The sequence below is a fragment of the Triticum aestivum genome, chromosome 7D (genome assembly GCF_018294505.1).
Source record: "Triticum aestivum cultivar Chinese Spring chromosome 7D, IWGSC CS RefSeq v2.1, whole genome shotgun sequence".
In the NCBI taxonomy this organism is placed as follows: Eukaryota; Viridiplantae; Streptophyta; class Magnoliopsida; order Poales; family Poaceae; genus Triticum; species Triticum aestivum.
Window position 1 is genome coordinate 562418257 of NC_057814.1, and position 16532 is coordinate 562434788.

The 16532-nt window shown below is 44.7% G+C and overlaps 3 protein-coding genes and 1 long non-coding RNA gene across 13 annotated transcripts; all 4 read left to right on the top strand.

Moving 5' to 3' along the window:
• Positions 1–496: 496 nt before the first annotated feature.
• LOC123163931 (egg cell-secreted protein 1.1-like) lies at positions 497–997 on the top strand. The gene has a single exon (XM_044581339.1). It carries the CDS (start codon positions 497–499, stop codon positions 995–997), a length of 501 nt encoding a protein of 166 aa, XP_044437274.1.
• Positions 998–4418: 3421 nt separating this feature from the next.
• Positions 4419–5101, top strand: LOC123169684 (egg cell-secreted protein 1.1-like). Its single transcript, XM_044587559.1, has one exon. The coding sequence runs from the start codon at positions 4438–4440 to the stop codon at positions 4891–4893; it is 456 nt and encodes a 151-aa protein (XP_044443494.1). The 5' UTR covers positions 4419–4437; the 3' UTR covers positions 4894–5101.
• A 1337-nt stretch (positions 5102–6438) lies between these two features.
• Positions 6439–11398, top strand: LOC123165385 (uncharacterized). 10 transcript variants are annotated; one of them, XR_006482949.1, is made up of 7 exons: positions 6439–7506; positions 8548–8699; positions 8792–8811; positions 8888–9075; positions 9165–9252; positions 10094–10197; positions 10434–11398. It is a non-coding gene; the product is annotated as an uncharacterized lncRNA (long non-coding RNA). The 10 variants fall into 10 exon arrangements; XR_006482951.1 differs by having other exon boundaries at positions 8548–9075; positions 10434–10922; positions 11063–11398; XR_006482945.1 differs by having other exon boundaries at positions 8548–8811.
• A 3036-nt stretch (positions 11399–14434) lies between these two features.
• On the top strand, positions 14435–14701 carry LOC123164933 (putative germin-like protein 2-3). Its single transcript, XM_044582549.1, has one exon. It carries the CDS (start codon positions 14435–14437, stop codon positions 14699–14701), a length of 267 nt encoding a protein of 88 aa, XP_044438484.1.
• The last annotated feature ends 1831 nt before the right edge of the window (positions 14702–16532 follow it).

A 16532-nucleotide genomic window follows, 5' to 3' on the forward strand; every position in this document is an offset into this window, starting at 1 on the left:
ACACACCAGCCCCCGTGTGGTGAAAAAGAACGTGTGGGCGACCGGATGCCCACACACCAGCTTAGTCCTACATGGCACACAAAAACTGCTAGAACGCGCCAAGATTCGTGCAGAATTAGTTGGACGAGGATCAATGCGTATGGGCGAGTTGCCAGACGCCCACACGTGTGGGCGTTAATGTTTTCGAAAATAAATGCTTTCACCTACGTGGGATGGGTGTTTCGTTGCATGCTGCTTTTTTTTAGTAAATCGAACAGATTTGTTCCTAATTGCCTGGATGGGGATAAAAATTTACTAAAAAGGGAAGGATGCCACGGCAACTGGGCGCTCGCTAGACGCGAGGGGTACCGTCGATCGACAGGGAAACCAGAATAGGAAACGAACGGACGTATGACCTTCCATCTTGCGAAACTGAACAAATGAGCGTTACTACTCGCCATCATCGTCGCCCTTCATAAATTGGGCAGCTGCGCACTACGTAGAGTCGATCAACAGCATGGCCTCTTCAGGCTCTCTCCTTCCCACCCTGCTGGCGTTGCTCCTGCTCCAGGCCACCGCCACCGCGTCGGCCGCGACAACGGCGACGTTCGTCCGGGCGGCCGACCTCGCCGAGCGGCTGGAGGGAGCGGTGACCCGGCAGTGCTGGGAGGCGCTGCTGGACATCAAGTCGTGCACGGGGGAGATCATCCTCTTCTTCCTAAACGGCGAGGCGTACCTGGGGCCCGGCTGCTGCCGCGCCATCCGCGTCATCGAGCAGCGCTGCTGGGCCGCCGACCTCATGCTGTCTGTCATCGGGTTCACCCCGGAGGAGGGGGACATGCTCAAGGGCTACTGCGACGCGGGCGATGACGGCAACGGCGGCGAGGGGCAGCACCATAGCATCGGCGGGTCATCTCCGGCCCCGCCGCCGCACCGTGCTCTTGATGGCGTTGCAAGTGGCGGTGGCACCGTGGCCGCCGCGGCGGGAAGGAAAGGGCTGGGTTCGCCGTTAGGCTGAGTAGTACTACTAGCATGCAGTGTGTGTCCACGTCCTTCCACGTAGGTTCTCGTGGGTCCTGCCATGCTTGTTGCGAAGCTGGAAGGCGAGTGGTTTCTCTGGGTTTTGTTCGTGTAACCCAATCGTGTTACCTATTGCAAACCCCAGCAAATTAAGATCCAATAATAATGATGTAATGAAAAGGTGTACTGTTAGTACTGGTTTACATCGTATTAATGTATTGATTTTCCCTTGAACTAACATTTCGAGCAACAAAATTTTGAATTCAAACGTGACACCCAATCAAAATCACGGACTTGACATGGTAAAAATTAGAGTAAGTCGCTGGGCAAGGCACGTTCAGTTGTTCACTTCAAACCAAACCGTGCATGCTCTACACAAGCCTGGTGGTGGTGGTGGTTGGGGGGGGGGGGGGGGGGGGGTAGGTAGGGCCGTAGGAACAGTCGGAGTAGTTCTTCCTACATGTACGGTTCAATTTATTCTTCCTTCATCCCCAATCCATCGACGCTTCGATTTATGCAGTCACCTATGTGGTGTCACGGAAGCGTGTAGAGAGTTGTGCCATTCTTCTCTAGCGTTAGCGTCTTCTGGTGTTTTGTACTTAGAGCAAGTACAACAATGCCTAGTCAGCTGGCTATAACAATTGCCACGGAATGAGAATCCTACGTGAAAGAGAGAGAGAGAGAGAGAGAGAGAGAGAGAGTGAGAGAGAGAGAGAGTGAGTGGAGTCGGAGCTTGGGCTATCACCCGGCTGTAGCACAACACACGAGGAAAAGAGCTTTGCATGCAGTCTTGACCCAATAGCATGCACACTTTAAATAAGTAAATACTCCTTCCGCCTGGAAATACTTGTTCTAGAAACATCCATTTTATCCATTTCTAGGACAAGTATTTTCGGACGGAGGGAGTACTAATTGGAGCCACCGGACAGCCGCTCTTATGATGACATGGCACACCTATATAGCCAGCAGCAGGCTCTATTATTAACCATATGCTCTTAGGCCTAGTCTCCTCCCTCCTTCAACAGTGGCTTCCCACCATTAGAATGAGAAGAACGCTCTCCCGACATCCTCCCAAAGGTGACACGGGGGCGACCTAGAGTTCACCATGCATTGTTGAATCTCAATGTAATCATCATGGCTGATTAATGAAAAGTTCAAGTGTGTTTGGTTTATACCCAACATTGCCCCCACCAAAGTATTGGCTAGCCAAATTTTTGGTTGAGGTTTTGTTGCCAATGATTTGGCCAACATGGGCAAGAAGAATGACCTAAAGTTGGTTAGAGTTCATTGGCAATGCCAAAAAATTGGCAACAATCCAAACAAAGACTAATCTTTGGCCATGGCCAAGATTTTGGTAGGGCGCACTTTGGCCCCAATTGAAACACACCCTTCCCTTCTCGCAAAAAAAAAAGCTAACTCAAGGGGACCTAGAGTCCACCACGCCATCACCCCCCCTTCCTCCGTCCACCCTCGCCGCCGTCAGAGACTGCCTCCGCCATACCTAAGGAGGGGGAGAGGAGCATGTGGGCAGGTGGCCTGTGGCGGCGGGAGGGGGGTTGCCGCCCGTGTCACCTAGGAGATGTGGGGGTAGAGTTCAACTCGCCCTATTACATGCATGGACATGGTTTCCATAAGGAAGGTGATATTTTTTTTTTACAACGGACGTGAAAAGACGAGATTGCGGACACATCTAGAAAGCAAACAGTTGCTAATTAGGTCTCCGAAGCCCACACATAAAAGGAAAAAATTATACATATTTTTGGTGTCCACCTAAAAAGTAAACTAGCCATCACGCCTAGCCCATGACCACCCAGCCCGGCACCATGTGAATTTTTTAATCCATCCCCAAACACATGGCCATGTCATGCTGTTTAATTACTTTTTCAATTTTTCAAAAGCATTTACTTCTAAACCGCCTATTAGAATTAATATTCATTTCCACCATTGGACCTCTCATGAAGAGCTCCTCGAAACTAGATCATTTATGGATATGTTTTAACAAACTTTTTGTCTGCGTAACTTTAGTGCTACAATAATCAACCCCCTGCTTGGTTCGCCTTCCATGATGCCAGTTGTCCTAATGTCGTCGTAAGTTGGCTACCATGACCGTAAAGTAGGCTATTATTATCCTTAAATTTCCTACTATGAATAGTGAGTAGCTTGACATAATCTAAAGTTTCCTCTACAATACTTTCTACTCCCTTTGTACCGAAATATTTGAGTAACATTGTAGGAAACCTAATTTTCGTGGTAGCCAACTTAGGAACAACGATATACAACTTCCAAAGTAATATTGACAACTAAGCATAAGGTAGACAACCTCATAGTGAAGTGTACACCTTAGATTTTGAGGTAGCCAACTTAGAAATCATGGGAGGCAACTTTTGGAGTGCTGCCAACCAACTAATTAGCAATGGTATGCAACTTCATAACTTGTAACCAATTTTGTTTTCCTGATGTGTGCAGCTTAAGAACCATGTTAGTCACCTTTTACAGCATCCCAAATAACTAGTTAGCCGTTGTAGGCAACTTAACGCCAACGGTGTACCACTTTCAACAAACAAGAAGGTTGGCTCCTGTGACACTCAAGTTGGTTCTCATAGCACTAAAGTTGGTCATGGTAGCCAACTTACGACAGCGTAAAGACAACCAGCATCATGGAAGGGGGCCCTAGTAGAACGTTGGTTCTTGTGGCGCTTAAGTTGGTTCTCCTAGTATTAAACTTGGTTCCTATAGCACTAACATCGCTCAAGGGGAAAATCGTCAAAATTTATCAATATGAGATTTAGTTTTGAAGTGTCTGTCGTGAGAAACAAAACGGTAAAACGGATCTTAATTTTACATGCATGGTTTAAAATTTATATCCTTTTGAACTTTCTTATGTTGAAATTAACTGCATGTGAAGCTACAATATTGTGACGTGGGCGAACTTGGACCACAAATCAGCATGCATGTGGGCAAACTAGAACCACAAATCTGCATGCCGCCTCATGGGCACGTTAAAATTTTCCATCTTCACAAGTATGTAGACACGGGCCAGAGGAATCTTTCCGTTTACATGATGCAATTGGTGAATGGATTTATATTTAGGTGTGCGCTTAAGACGTCCAAAGAATTTAGCAGTTTGTTCGAGCGATAAGGAAACATGTGAGTTGGTATGGAAAATGAAATGACACAAAGACAGCGAAGGATGGCATACCAAACGAAACCGCGGTGGGTATCGATTAGGAGACAAATCGGTTGGTATGGAAACAAGAGACCCTCCCTCGGTGGAAGACTGGAAGGGGTATCGTCTCGCTAAGGAAAAACCAGAATGGAAACGGAACCGACCTTCCACGTTCTGAAACTGAAGTAGAAGTTACTGCTTGCTGTCATCGCCCTGTATAAAATTGCGGGTAGCCCGTATACACCGAGCACTTGCTAGAGGCGATCAATACCATGGCTTCCTCCGGCTCTCTCCACCCGGCCCTCCTCGTGCTGCTCCTGCTCGCAGTCGTCGCCACCGCGTCCACGACCACGACGACCTTCGTCCGGGCGGGCGCTCCTCCGGCCGACCTCGCGCAGCGGCTGCAGGGAGTGGGGCAGCAGCAGTGCTGGGAGATTCTGATGGACATCAGGTCGTGCACGGGGGAGATCATCCTCTTCTTCCTCAACGGCGAGGCGTACCTGGGGCCCGGGTGCTGCCGCGCCATCCGCGCCATCGAGCAGCGCTGCTGGGCCGCCGACGCCATGCTGTCCGTCATCGGGTTCACCGCGGAGGAGGGGGACATGCTCAAGGGCTACTGCGACGCCGGCGACAGCGGCGAGGGGCAGCACCATGGTGCTCTTGACGGCGTTGCAAGTGACGGCGCCGTGGCCGCCGCTGCGGGAAGGAAAGGGCTTGGTGCCCCGTGAAGCTGAGAGTATGGAGTGTGTGTCCACGTCCACATGTAGGCTCTCGTGAGTCCTGAGATGCTTCATGAGTTCATGTAATCTTGTTGCGAAGCTGGGAGGCGAGTGGTTTCTCTGGGTTTTGTTCGTGTGTAACCCGACCCGAGTTGGCTATCGCTAACCCCATCAAGGATCGAATAATAGCTTCTGCCATATTACACTGATTTTCTCTTGAACTAACTTTGTGAGCAAACGTGACACACAAACCCAATCAGAAATCAAGGACTAGACACGGTACATATCAGAGTGGAATCACAGGGCAAGACAAACCAACCGCGGCGGTGCGCCAGCGCACGTGCCGGGGGGGTTCAAGTTGTAGAGCGCGCCAACGCGCGCGTTCGACCGAGAGCTCGCAGGACCGGCCACCGCTTTCCCCCACCGGCGAGGCAGAGCAGGTGGACGCTCCAGGCCCTGTAAAGGATAGATAGTTGTGGTCGGTCTATGCGCACTGGAACGCCACGCCATGCACGGGCACGCCGTCTTGCAGCTCCCGGCAAACCCCACGGCGGCGAGGGAGGGCGCGGTGTGGACTCTGACTTGGGATGCAATCAGGGGCGAACGTCTGCAGTGGTGAGTTTCCCCTCTAATCTGGTGTCAGACAAAATTTATCCGGTTTTAAGATTTGAGGGCCTTGATTTCGACGAAAAAATCTTAAAGGACCGTATATAGACTTTAGATAAACGTGACAGACCAAAAATATATGTTTCTCCTTTCCTTTTATGATGACGTCTACCGAGTTGATGCATTTGGCCATCATGAATGACGATGTAGTCTGTGGATAGGACCTCCTTCACCTAGGCAACTTCTTATCTCCAGTTTATATTAAACAACTCCTCATCTTGTCATGCAATGGCTGATTATTCGTTCAGTGTTATTATATCAAACATTTGAACGAGACACTAGTGCTACCTTGGCGAGCAGCGGCCGGCACGGCGTCGCGCCTCTTATGGTGGCGAGTGTGATGCGGTGGGGCAGCTGGGAGGCATGGGCGGCTGCCTCGGAGCAGGCTCGATGGTAAAAGTCGGGGCGCCTGCCTCGGAGCGTGCTTGAGGATAAAAGTCGGGGTGGCTCCCGATCTGGACACGACGATGGTTGTTAGGGCCGGGCTTGCGATGGAGGGGTCGGTGCTTCGGCTGGCGGTTCGACGCGGAGGTGAGCGCTAGGTGCGGTGGCATGTGCGTGCAGTCGAGGTGGCGGTCCCAATATACTTAAAACCCAATATACTTAAACACAATTTTAATGTTGTTAAACAGCAAAATGAAGCGCACCATGTCAAACTAGGCATTTTTCTACCCATTTACATATAAAGTTTATTAAATTTGAAGTTACGTTTATCAAGTTATGAAATAAATCATTTTAAGGGTCGCGCAACCCAAAAAAAAAAAAGAGTCGCGCAATGTGCGCACTCTCGCGGCTTTGGGCGCACGGTGCGTGGGGAGGCGTTGTGCACACCCGAGTTGACCTCTTACTGTGTGAGGTGAAAATAAAAATAAAAAACCGAGCGCGTGCGTGCAGAGAAGCGAGCGAGCAGCTGTGTAGCGATGCCTGTGACCTAACCCGTCTCCCCCGCGAACCCCGCCTCCTCTCCTGCCGCCGCCGCCGCGCCCCCTGCTCCCCTTCTACATGCTCGCCGCTGCCCCGCCTCGAGCCAGCCGCCGTTCGGTAAAAACCTAACCTCCACACCCACGCCCCCACCAGACCCTCCCTCCTCTTCCTCGACCTCCCTCCTAGCTGCCGCCGCCTCCCCTCCGCGGTCAACCTCCTTGTTGCCGGTGATGCTCCAGCGCCTTGGCCCGGTCGCCTCTGTCTCCTGCCGTGCTCTCTCGTGCTGCTGTGCCTCCTAGACGACGCTCGCATGCCTCGGATGCGCCCCCTTCTATCCCGAGCTCCAGATCGATGGCTGCAGCGGCGAGGTAAGCAGTGCAAAGGCTACCTCCTACTAAATACCTTTTTTTGTTCAAATACCAAAACACTTTGTCAGGGTTGTCAATGGCAAAGAAGCAACCTTGTTATTTAGTTCAGTCCACCGTAAAGACAGCTCGGGAGACAACCTTCTTCTGAAATCATTGATTTGTTTTTTTAGCCCAACCTCTGATTGATCTGGTATAATTTATCAAATTCCTCCAGAGTACATTCAGGTTCAAAGCAAATGTTGTATAGCTCAGGATATTGTTCAGTGAAGGATTTACCATCCACAGGCACATCTTTCCATACCCCAGCTTTATCACTTTTTCTGCAAAGAGATCTCGCGCCCAATCAAATAAAGTTCTCTAACCTTCATAATTGATTTCTAGCAAGGGGAATCAGTGACTCTTGTTTTAGTAGTATTAATAGTTTTGTTCTTGAAATATTTGGCTCTAACAACTTGTTGCCATAGCCCCTCTTGAGTCTCAAGTTTCTTGTAGAAGGTCACCACAGGCGCTGGGGTCGACGCAGAGCATCGACGACGGTGTCATTGTCCTCGCGTGATTCATCAGATGCAACCTCACCCCCGCGCCGGCTTTTGACGGAGCTGCTCACCAAGGAGGACCTCGTCGCCTACATCGCATCTGGGTGTAAGCCCAAGGAGAACTGGAGGTGAGAAGTTTCGGCATGCTGCTACTTCCCTACTGCTACTTATTACTTACTCTTGGAAGTGGAATGGAATGATTCGCATCATTCTTGAGTTGGTTTGACACAGATATAGCTGGAACGACTGATTCTTGCCGCCCACCTTGTTGTTTAGCTCTGTGGTTGGGGATTTGGTGTTCAGTTGCCCCTGGAGTGGTGGGAGTATTCATATGAATCAGTAGTGCCTCATAGTGACGAACTGGGTTATGTTTGCTGCCATGGAACTGATGTTTGCACACTAATTGTTTCCATGGTTAACTGCTTTGCCTTCTATCATCTGATATTTAATGCTGATAGAACGTGTAGAAGCCATTAGCCCCTTCCTAGAGTTAATTTGGTTCCTTCAGAAAAATGAGAGTTGCTATGGTTGATTCGTTGAGTCTGATGCATTCACAAAGCATTTGTTAAAGTAGCGACCGTGCCAATGAGGGTCTGTTTGGTTGACGCCCACGCCAGCCTTACCAACTTGGGGCTAGCCAATTTTTTGGCGCAGGATTTTGCCGCCGCAGGCTCGCCAACGACCTGGCGCAAAAACTGAACGGATGACCAAAACTTTGGCGCAGATCCGGAAATTTGGTTTCCAACCAAACGCTTGCCATTGAGTGGGTCAACGACCAAAAAATTGGCAGGGCTGCTAATGGCTGCGATCCAAACAGCCCCTAATTCATCAACTTTTTGTAGCTGCCGTTCCTGCTGTTCTAAAGAAGCTGCCTATGCTTCTTAGAGCAAGGGGCCATAATTAGTATAGTTTCTCGTAGTAGATGTTGAAGATTTTACTCAATATCTGTTTGTCTAACCCTTATAGATCAACATGGTATTTCTTTTCGTATGTTGTTTGCCTATAATGTTGTCTGCTAAACATTCTCTTTTGAGTAATAGCTAAAATTGATCTAATCTACTTTTTAGTTGTAACAAAGTAAAGCATAACCAGTATATGTTGTATTATTTCTACATTTTTTTACTTATGTTGAGTACTGAACCACAAAATCTTCTTTTGGTTGGTTGTAGATGAAATTGCAACACCTGGTACCGAGACCATGCTGGGATTTTCTGATCATGTCAGGAGCTTTGTAAATCCTGTATGGACGTCTTCTTTGAGTGGAAATTATTCGAATACAACATCACGGACAGGAAAACAGTTGGACATCAGCCATGAAAAGGTTCGAGGTCTTTCACGGAGTTTCCTACCAGCTATTCATCTAGAGCACTATCCTTGTGAAAATTTCTCATTTTCTCCTCCACCTATTGATAGGAGACGCACTCGACAAGGGTGTAAGTAGTCTCACCAGTCCAATTCAGAGTTACAAAAAAGTTCTAAATCTGATAATATTATTTTAAACGTGTGTAGCATGTCCTGATTGTTATGTGCCTGTTGACTAGACCCTGGCATTGATGCCAGCTGCTAATCTGTCCGAAGACAATTACAATTTGGTACTCATAGGTCCAATAGTGGTTCTTTGTTTTGTGGTTATCCATCCCTGGAACAACGAGATATGTCTTATATGACATAAAAGACTCGATGACAGTACATTGTGGGTATGTCCTTGTATGACTCAAATGATTTAACTCTTGTACATTTATATGATCACTGTGTGTTGTATCGCTAACCTTTTCTTTATATTAAGATCTGTGAGGGGGGAAGATACATGGTCTCGATACTGCATTCGATGTAGACGAAGCTGGTCTGTCTGAGATTTGCTTCTGCTATTTTCGGTAACTGCATCCTCTTTTCTATGCCAATTATATTTACATGTTGTCATGTTTCCATACCGGTTCTAATTGCACATCGTGTGTGAACTTTTTTATTTGTTTTTCTCAGAGAATTATGATATAATGCAACAACCAGAAAACATTAGTACATTTTCAAAAGATATTGTTTGCTTCTTCATGTTTCTGGATGAAGAAACTGAAGCTGCAATAAAGAAGATCACTACTGTTGATAATATGAAAAGAATCAGGCTGTGGCGGGTGGTTGTTGTGCACAACCTTATCCTGACCCAACAGCTTTTGTGAAAATCAGCCTAAAATCACTGTGCAATTCATTGTGAAGAAAATATAAAAAAATACTACCGAACCGACAAAGTTTTGAAGCTGGCTTCGCCTCTGCTGTACTGTACATTTTGTTATTTGATTTTCCTAATTGAATCTTTTTGGTGCCAGTTACTTCTGGCATGGAGATTGTGCACAAGTTAAAATTCAGCTTAGCGGATAAACTAAAATTTAGTTGCAAATATAATTCTACGCAATCTTCTAAAAGCAACATGCGCTCTTATCTAGATAACTGATCCAACATGTTTTCATTCTTTTATGCATTGGGTCAGTGTGAAAAGTTTCTTGACTCCACAATCATTTTTCTGTTCTGTTGAAAGACGAGAGGAGTATGTCATGCTTAATGTGAATCAGCATGAGCGAATTGTTTTCCTAATCATGTATTTTCCTTGTGGTAATTTTTTAATTGAAATGCCATGCTTAATGCGAATCAGCATGAGCGAATTATTTTCCTCGTGTATTTTCCTTGTTATAATTTTTTAACTGAATCCCTTGTGATATTTAGGTTCCAAAACTATTACTTCATCGGCTCTTTCCTAATGTGCGGTATTCACTCTAGATCGATGGGAAACTTAAACTTGTGAAGGATCCTTATCAGCTGTTAAAGAGGTAAACATCACGTTCTCTTACTGACCTCTGTCTGCTACTTATAAACTACTCTGCACACAACTCAATGAAAGTATGCCGTCAAAAAGTAAGTTTGCTTGTTGTCAGTGCCACTTATGCTCTATCTGTTGTATTAAGAGATCCAAGCTGCACCATATTCTTACTTTAATATTAAGTCTACTCTTATCTAGATTTTGACTTTTTATTATTTTGATTCTGTATACACTGCCATGTTGCAGATTCTTGTGGAGGAAAAATGTGCGCTTCACTATTTCCAGGTATTATAGACGCTTTGATGTCTTTGAGGAAGCTGAGGCCAACAAGGCTGGAAGTATGATAATGCTTCAATCGATAACCAAATGAAGTTCTACAAGACAGAGGGTTTAACCCATTATTCATCAGCTAAGCTCCTTATTACAAGCGGCAAATGGTTCTTCCTACTGAATTCTGATATAGAAATATTTCTCCTGAGAACATAAGGGATACATTTATCTTGAACAGATGTCCTTGAGGGTTGTGTAATTATAGGAGAGCCCATACCCATCACCAATCTCTTCACACGCCTTTGGTTCAATGAAGTTGATCGTCCCACCTCAAGAGATCAGCTAAGCTTTAGCACAACGAGGGATAAAATAAGATCAAGAGTTCTTTTTGACAACTAAATAAGATCAGGAGTTAATTGGACTGCAGACATGTTCCTGGATTGTGGAAGGCGTGAATTTGTTCAGGTACTTTTGAGTTAATGCTTTGTGCGGCACATCATTCCATTTGCAACCTGAAGTACTACTGCAACTTGGTACCGAGTGTAGACTTTATCAAATTACACAAAAAAAATCCAGCATAACAATGGATCTTCGCATCTAAATAGGGAGCTGTTTGAAAACAACATCAGTGGATCGATGATTTTTTTGGAAAGAACACAATGTCAGGATCTTTGACAGAATAGAATTTTACTGGAGTTTGAGGCTATATTATTGATGAGGTATCCTGGAGAGCTGCAAGTTGCTTCTCTTGTTTTGAATCATGTTCTTGTTGTTTTCTCCCTGCTGAGAGTGTATTAGTGTACTCATCATGATCTCTGAGGCTATGCTTACAGTTGCATCATTGTTTTCTTGAAAATTGACCCTCTAAATTCATGTTCTCTTATAACTGATCCTGTAAAATCTTCCCTGTATTTTAATGAAGTTTCACGTCATGCCTTTTATTTTTGAGAGAGAACGTCGGCTTTATTGATCACATAACAAAGTTATACAGAGTTCCGGATACAACCCGGAGTAGAATGGAAAACAACTAGACTAGAAGAGTTATTACAAGACTTAGCTAACATATGAGCTGCTATATTAAGTTGCCGACGAACATGCTTAAACACTACCGAAATAAAGCCACGAGAAGCGAGTTTGATTTCTTTAACAATTGACCCAATGACCGAACGATCAATTCCGGAGTAGTTTATCCTATGCACCAGCGATTGGTAGTCAAAGGCAAAGATAACCTTGGAAAAACCTTCATCTCTGGCCAGATTGGTAGTCAGAGGCAAAGATAACCTTGGAGAAACCTTCATCTCTGGCCAGGTACACTGCCCTCCGTAGAGCAAGGGCCTTTGCCAATTCTGGCTCCAAGGCACCTTGAATGGGTTCGCTACAAGCCGCTATGCAGGTACCCTGATGGTTCAAAGCAACCACACCGGCACCTGACATGTTAAGTCTCTGAAAAAACAGCAGCATCTGAATTGATAACAATCGAACCTGACGGCGGCGGAGTCCAAGTGGAACTTGACAAAGAGGACTCACGCCTGTTGGCAGGAACAGAGCTGTAGAGGTGCTGCATAATCAAATCTGAGTATGCTATGATTTTGTTGACCGTATGACGAGGGTGTGGAGCTTCAGGATTATTCCTTGCAGAGTTACGAGCCTCCCAAATATGCCAAAAGGTCACAGCCAGAACAATAGCTTCCCTATTAGAGGAATTAGAAAGAAAATCAAACAGCCAAAGTTTGGTGTTGTTAAACCTGGATCGATTAAGCTTGATGCATGATCAATTCTTGATCGCATCCCACACAACCTTGGCATTTGGACAGAACAAGATCGCTTGTTCCACAGTTTCAAGCCGACCACAGAAGCAGCATAGCTCCGAGTCAGGTACATGGCGCCGCTGCAACTGAGCCCCGGACGGAAGACAATCATGTGCAAAGCGCCATAACGCCACATTCATTTTATTGGGTACCCTTATCGACCACAAAGCCTTCCAAGATTTTTCCTCCCAACTATTAGAACACTGACCGGTGCCACACTTACTGCGAGATTCGAGAACACGAGCAGAGTGTGCCATATTGTATGCCGAACGCACCGTATACTCTCCATATTTGGTGAACGGCCAGCAGGCAAGATCCCCTTCACCATTTTTGCTGATTGGAATACTAAGGATTTCAGAAGCAATATCATCTCTGAAAAAAGCCCTGACAGTTTCAGCATTCCAGGAACCTGAATCATCAATCAGACATTTCACCTTGGCATTAACAGGGATTGGCAAGATAGGATGCAGGAGTTGTGGCGGAGTCGAGGGTATCCAGTGATACGAAAGGATGCAAACATTTTCACCATTACCAATGCCCCAGCGAACACCCTTTTTTAGCAAGTCACGACCCGCCAGAATACTACGCCAAGTAGCCGAAGCTCTCCTCGTAGCCGAAGCGTTCCAGAAGTCAGAGTTGGGAAAATATAAGTTTTATTACAAGGCTTATTAGTTGCTACTGATTGTGGTTAAGCTTGTCCATTTTGTTGGAGGCCAGCTATATGCCAAACACAACACAAAGAAATTGAAATGGTTGCCACCTACCTGGCACAGCAGAGCTTCCGCTCAGGCGGCGCACCAGGGTGCGCCCCAACCACTAGTAGGTCTGGATGGGTCGCGTCCGAGCTCTGCTTTCATGTGCGGGCTTCAACGTTCGCGACAAATGCGGAGCTCGGTTGTTGTGTGATGTTCGTTGGTGTTGGCTCGCCTCCATGGTGGCGGTGTGAGTCGATCGGAGGGCTCTCGGGTCCCCTGTCATGGTATGCTACTGTCGGTGCAGTGCGACTTCGGCCGCTCTCTGTTGACTATAGCTGCCCCTCCCGGGGCTCGGGTAGGGAGAGGGGCTCTGGGCGAAGGTCTTGTTTCGACGGGGGTTAATAGATATCGGCGCCGGTGGCACTATGGTGCCCTCCTATTTTTGAAGTTGTCGGTAAATCTTGGCGGTCGAGTTTTGAGTTGGCTAATGTGGGCATTGTTGTTTTTTTCTCTATGCAGTTTTGGTCTAGTTTCCCTGATACATCGGGCCATTATATATTTTTGTTTTCCCTCTTAAATGAATTCGGCATAGCTCCCACCTACCTATATCTATATCTATACCTATACCTATTAATGCTAATACTAATGCTATACTAATACTAGTACCAATACCAATACAAATAAAATAAGGTGTGTTTCTCTGATTTTTTATCCCTTCACCCTTATTATTAATTTTAATTTTTTCCTATGGATAACTAAAATTCATCGGGGTCCACGCATGAGATTTTCTTTCGAGGTGATACTATACTGTATCAGCATGAACAAACGATAATATGAGTTTGAGAACCGCAAAAATAAATTGCCACTTTAATCTCTCCCTTAGGCCACGCCTCTCCTAGACCATGAATTTGTCTTTTTTTTATAGATCGCATTTTAATGTATTTCATCCTGAAAGTTTACATACACACAGCTCACATCCTTGTTTACTTGTACAAAAAAATTCAGAGTTTTTTTAAACCAAAACTTTTGAGTTTTGATTTTTTTAAAAATCCGGCCGCCATGGAGGCGAGATCCAAAATGTCATACTGTCTTGAATGGCCACCATGAGAGTGCAAGAAGGTAAATAGCACGGGTGCGACCTGATTTGGGGGGTGGGGGGTGCATGGAGGAGAGGAGGCATGCGGAAGCGAGTTGTGAGATGTTGAGATTGCTTGATGAGGGAAGCAACAAGTCGGACCTATAGAAGCGAGAGCTAGCTTTGCATGCAACTGTCGGCTGGTTATTATGGTCATACACACATAACTGGTTGAGGAATTTTTTCAGGATGAGCAAGCTAGCTGATTGAGAAGTTCTGAGATAATTGATCTATGTGATGTCCTACTGACTGGTCCTTATATTATTCTCCCATATGACAAACAAGCAGGGCTCGGCGGTGACCGCCGTCAACGTCGCGCAGATCGGTGGGCTGAACACCATGGGCGTCTCCCTCGTCCGCATAGACTACGGGCTGTTTGGCCTCAACCCTCCCCACACCCACCCACGTTCCACCGAGATTTTGACCGTGCTGAAGGGCTGCCTGCACGTCGGGTTCGTGACGTCGAACCCCGAGAACAAGCACTTTGACAAGGTTTTGAACAAGGGAGATGTGTTCGTGTTTCCTAAGGGCCTCGTCCATTACCAGTACAATAACAGGACGAGTAACACAGTGGCCATTGCGGCGCTGAGCAGCCAGAACCCTTGAGTGATCACGATAGCCAACGCGGTGTTTGGAGCAGAGCCTTCCATCCCAGCTGGTATTACTACCAAAGCCTTCCAGGTTGAGAAGAGCACGGTGGATTGGATCCAAGCGCAGTTCTAAATTGTGTTCCCATGAGTGCGTTTGTTTGTCTATCGAGTCAATAGGTATATTTTGTGTAGTTTACACTATCCAATTTTGCATTGCATTACATTCTTTTTATAACATTGTAAGTCGAGGATATTGTGTCCTCACGGATATATGTTTTTTTCCTGTTTATTGTTGATGTGTTGTGGGACACACCCCTATTGACTACTTTTTCCATAGCTAAATTGTACTGTCTTGTGTATAATATTGATGTGTTGTGCGACACATCCCTATTGTTTATTTCAAAAGTAAATTGTTCTTTTCCTGTGTAACTAGCACAGTGGCACATTTTTTATTGTTATGAAATTGTTGAAAAATAATGTTTTTGATATTCTATTGCCAATGCTTATTTAATATCATTAGAAAGCAAAATTATTAAAGGCCTCTTTGGTATGCAGGGTTTTAAAACCATGCAAGTTCAAATAGAGGACTAGAAGCACAATAATTTTGTAAACTTTTCTTGGGTTCAATAAATGTCAAGCCATAATAATAATAGTGCTCCATTTGTTCTGAAATATATTGCATAGTAGATTTTTTAAAATCTAGCTTTGTAAACTTTGACCTAAGTTTGTAGAAAAAATTGTCAACATCTAGAAACCGAATCATTACCATTAGATCATGAAATATATTTCATATGGTATATATTGGGTATTGTATATATTGGTCAAACTTTATGAAACTTGACTTTTTGAGAAAATCAAATCACATTATAGATTTTTTATGCCACTAAATACCTCAATATAATTTTTATTGTCCATTATATTTTTTGAAATAAATATGACCGAACTAATGTGTATAGAAAGATGGATATTACATTGTCTGCTCTCACATCATGTCATCACGTGTGCCTAGCTAGTACATCGGACCGCTAGAGAACCTTTTGAAATCCCTGATATTTTAGAAAATAAATGGTGAAGCAAAGGTTTTCTTAGGATAATATTTTGGGTTCTCGATTTGGTCTTCCAACTATTAAACCATATAATTTTATCCATCAACTCTTAATACTCTGTATGATTGTTTCCTCTAGTGGGTTTCAGTGTTTAATTTTTTTTTTACCAACGGCACCATTGTGTAAGCCACATCACACAACTTTTATTTTTTAAAATGTTTTTCAATATTAAAAAACAACTACATGTTCTTGAAATCATGAAAAATATAAAAGAAATACAAATTTTACAAAATTCTCAGATGTGGTTTTCATTAAATCTCCAATTTTTAATTTATTCTGAATTTCTTATCGTTTGCTTTACCTATTAGTAAGGATTTTGGTAAATAAGATAAAAAATATCAGTATTTGAAATATATATTTTTGAAAATTTTGAAATATTTTTTAAGGAGACTTTTATGTGCGCACCACATAAGATAAAACTACCTTTGTAATAGTTAGATCCACTTTGAGGAACAAATTTTACAAATGTCAGGAGTTGGGGAGGTTAGATATATGTGCTTTAAGATGTTCGTCATGGAGCCTACACTCGCCCAATAGTTGAGAGAATAAAATTATCATTTCTTTTAGAACAATCACCACATAAATATAGGAATATTTGGGTAGTTCAAATTCTAATTTGATCCATGGTCCAATAAGAGAGATATGTGGGTGAATAGTAGCTAATTTAATTGGGCTATGAATATGGCCAAACATCCCTTTCAACATTCAATTTTTTTTTAATCTCTGCATTGAATTTTATTT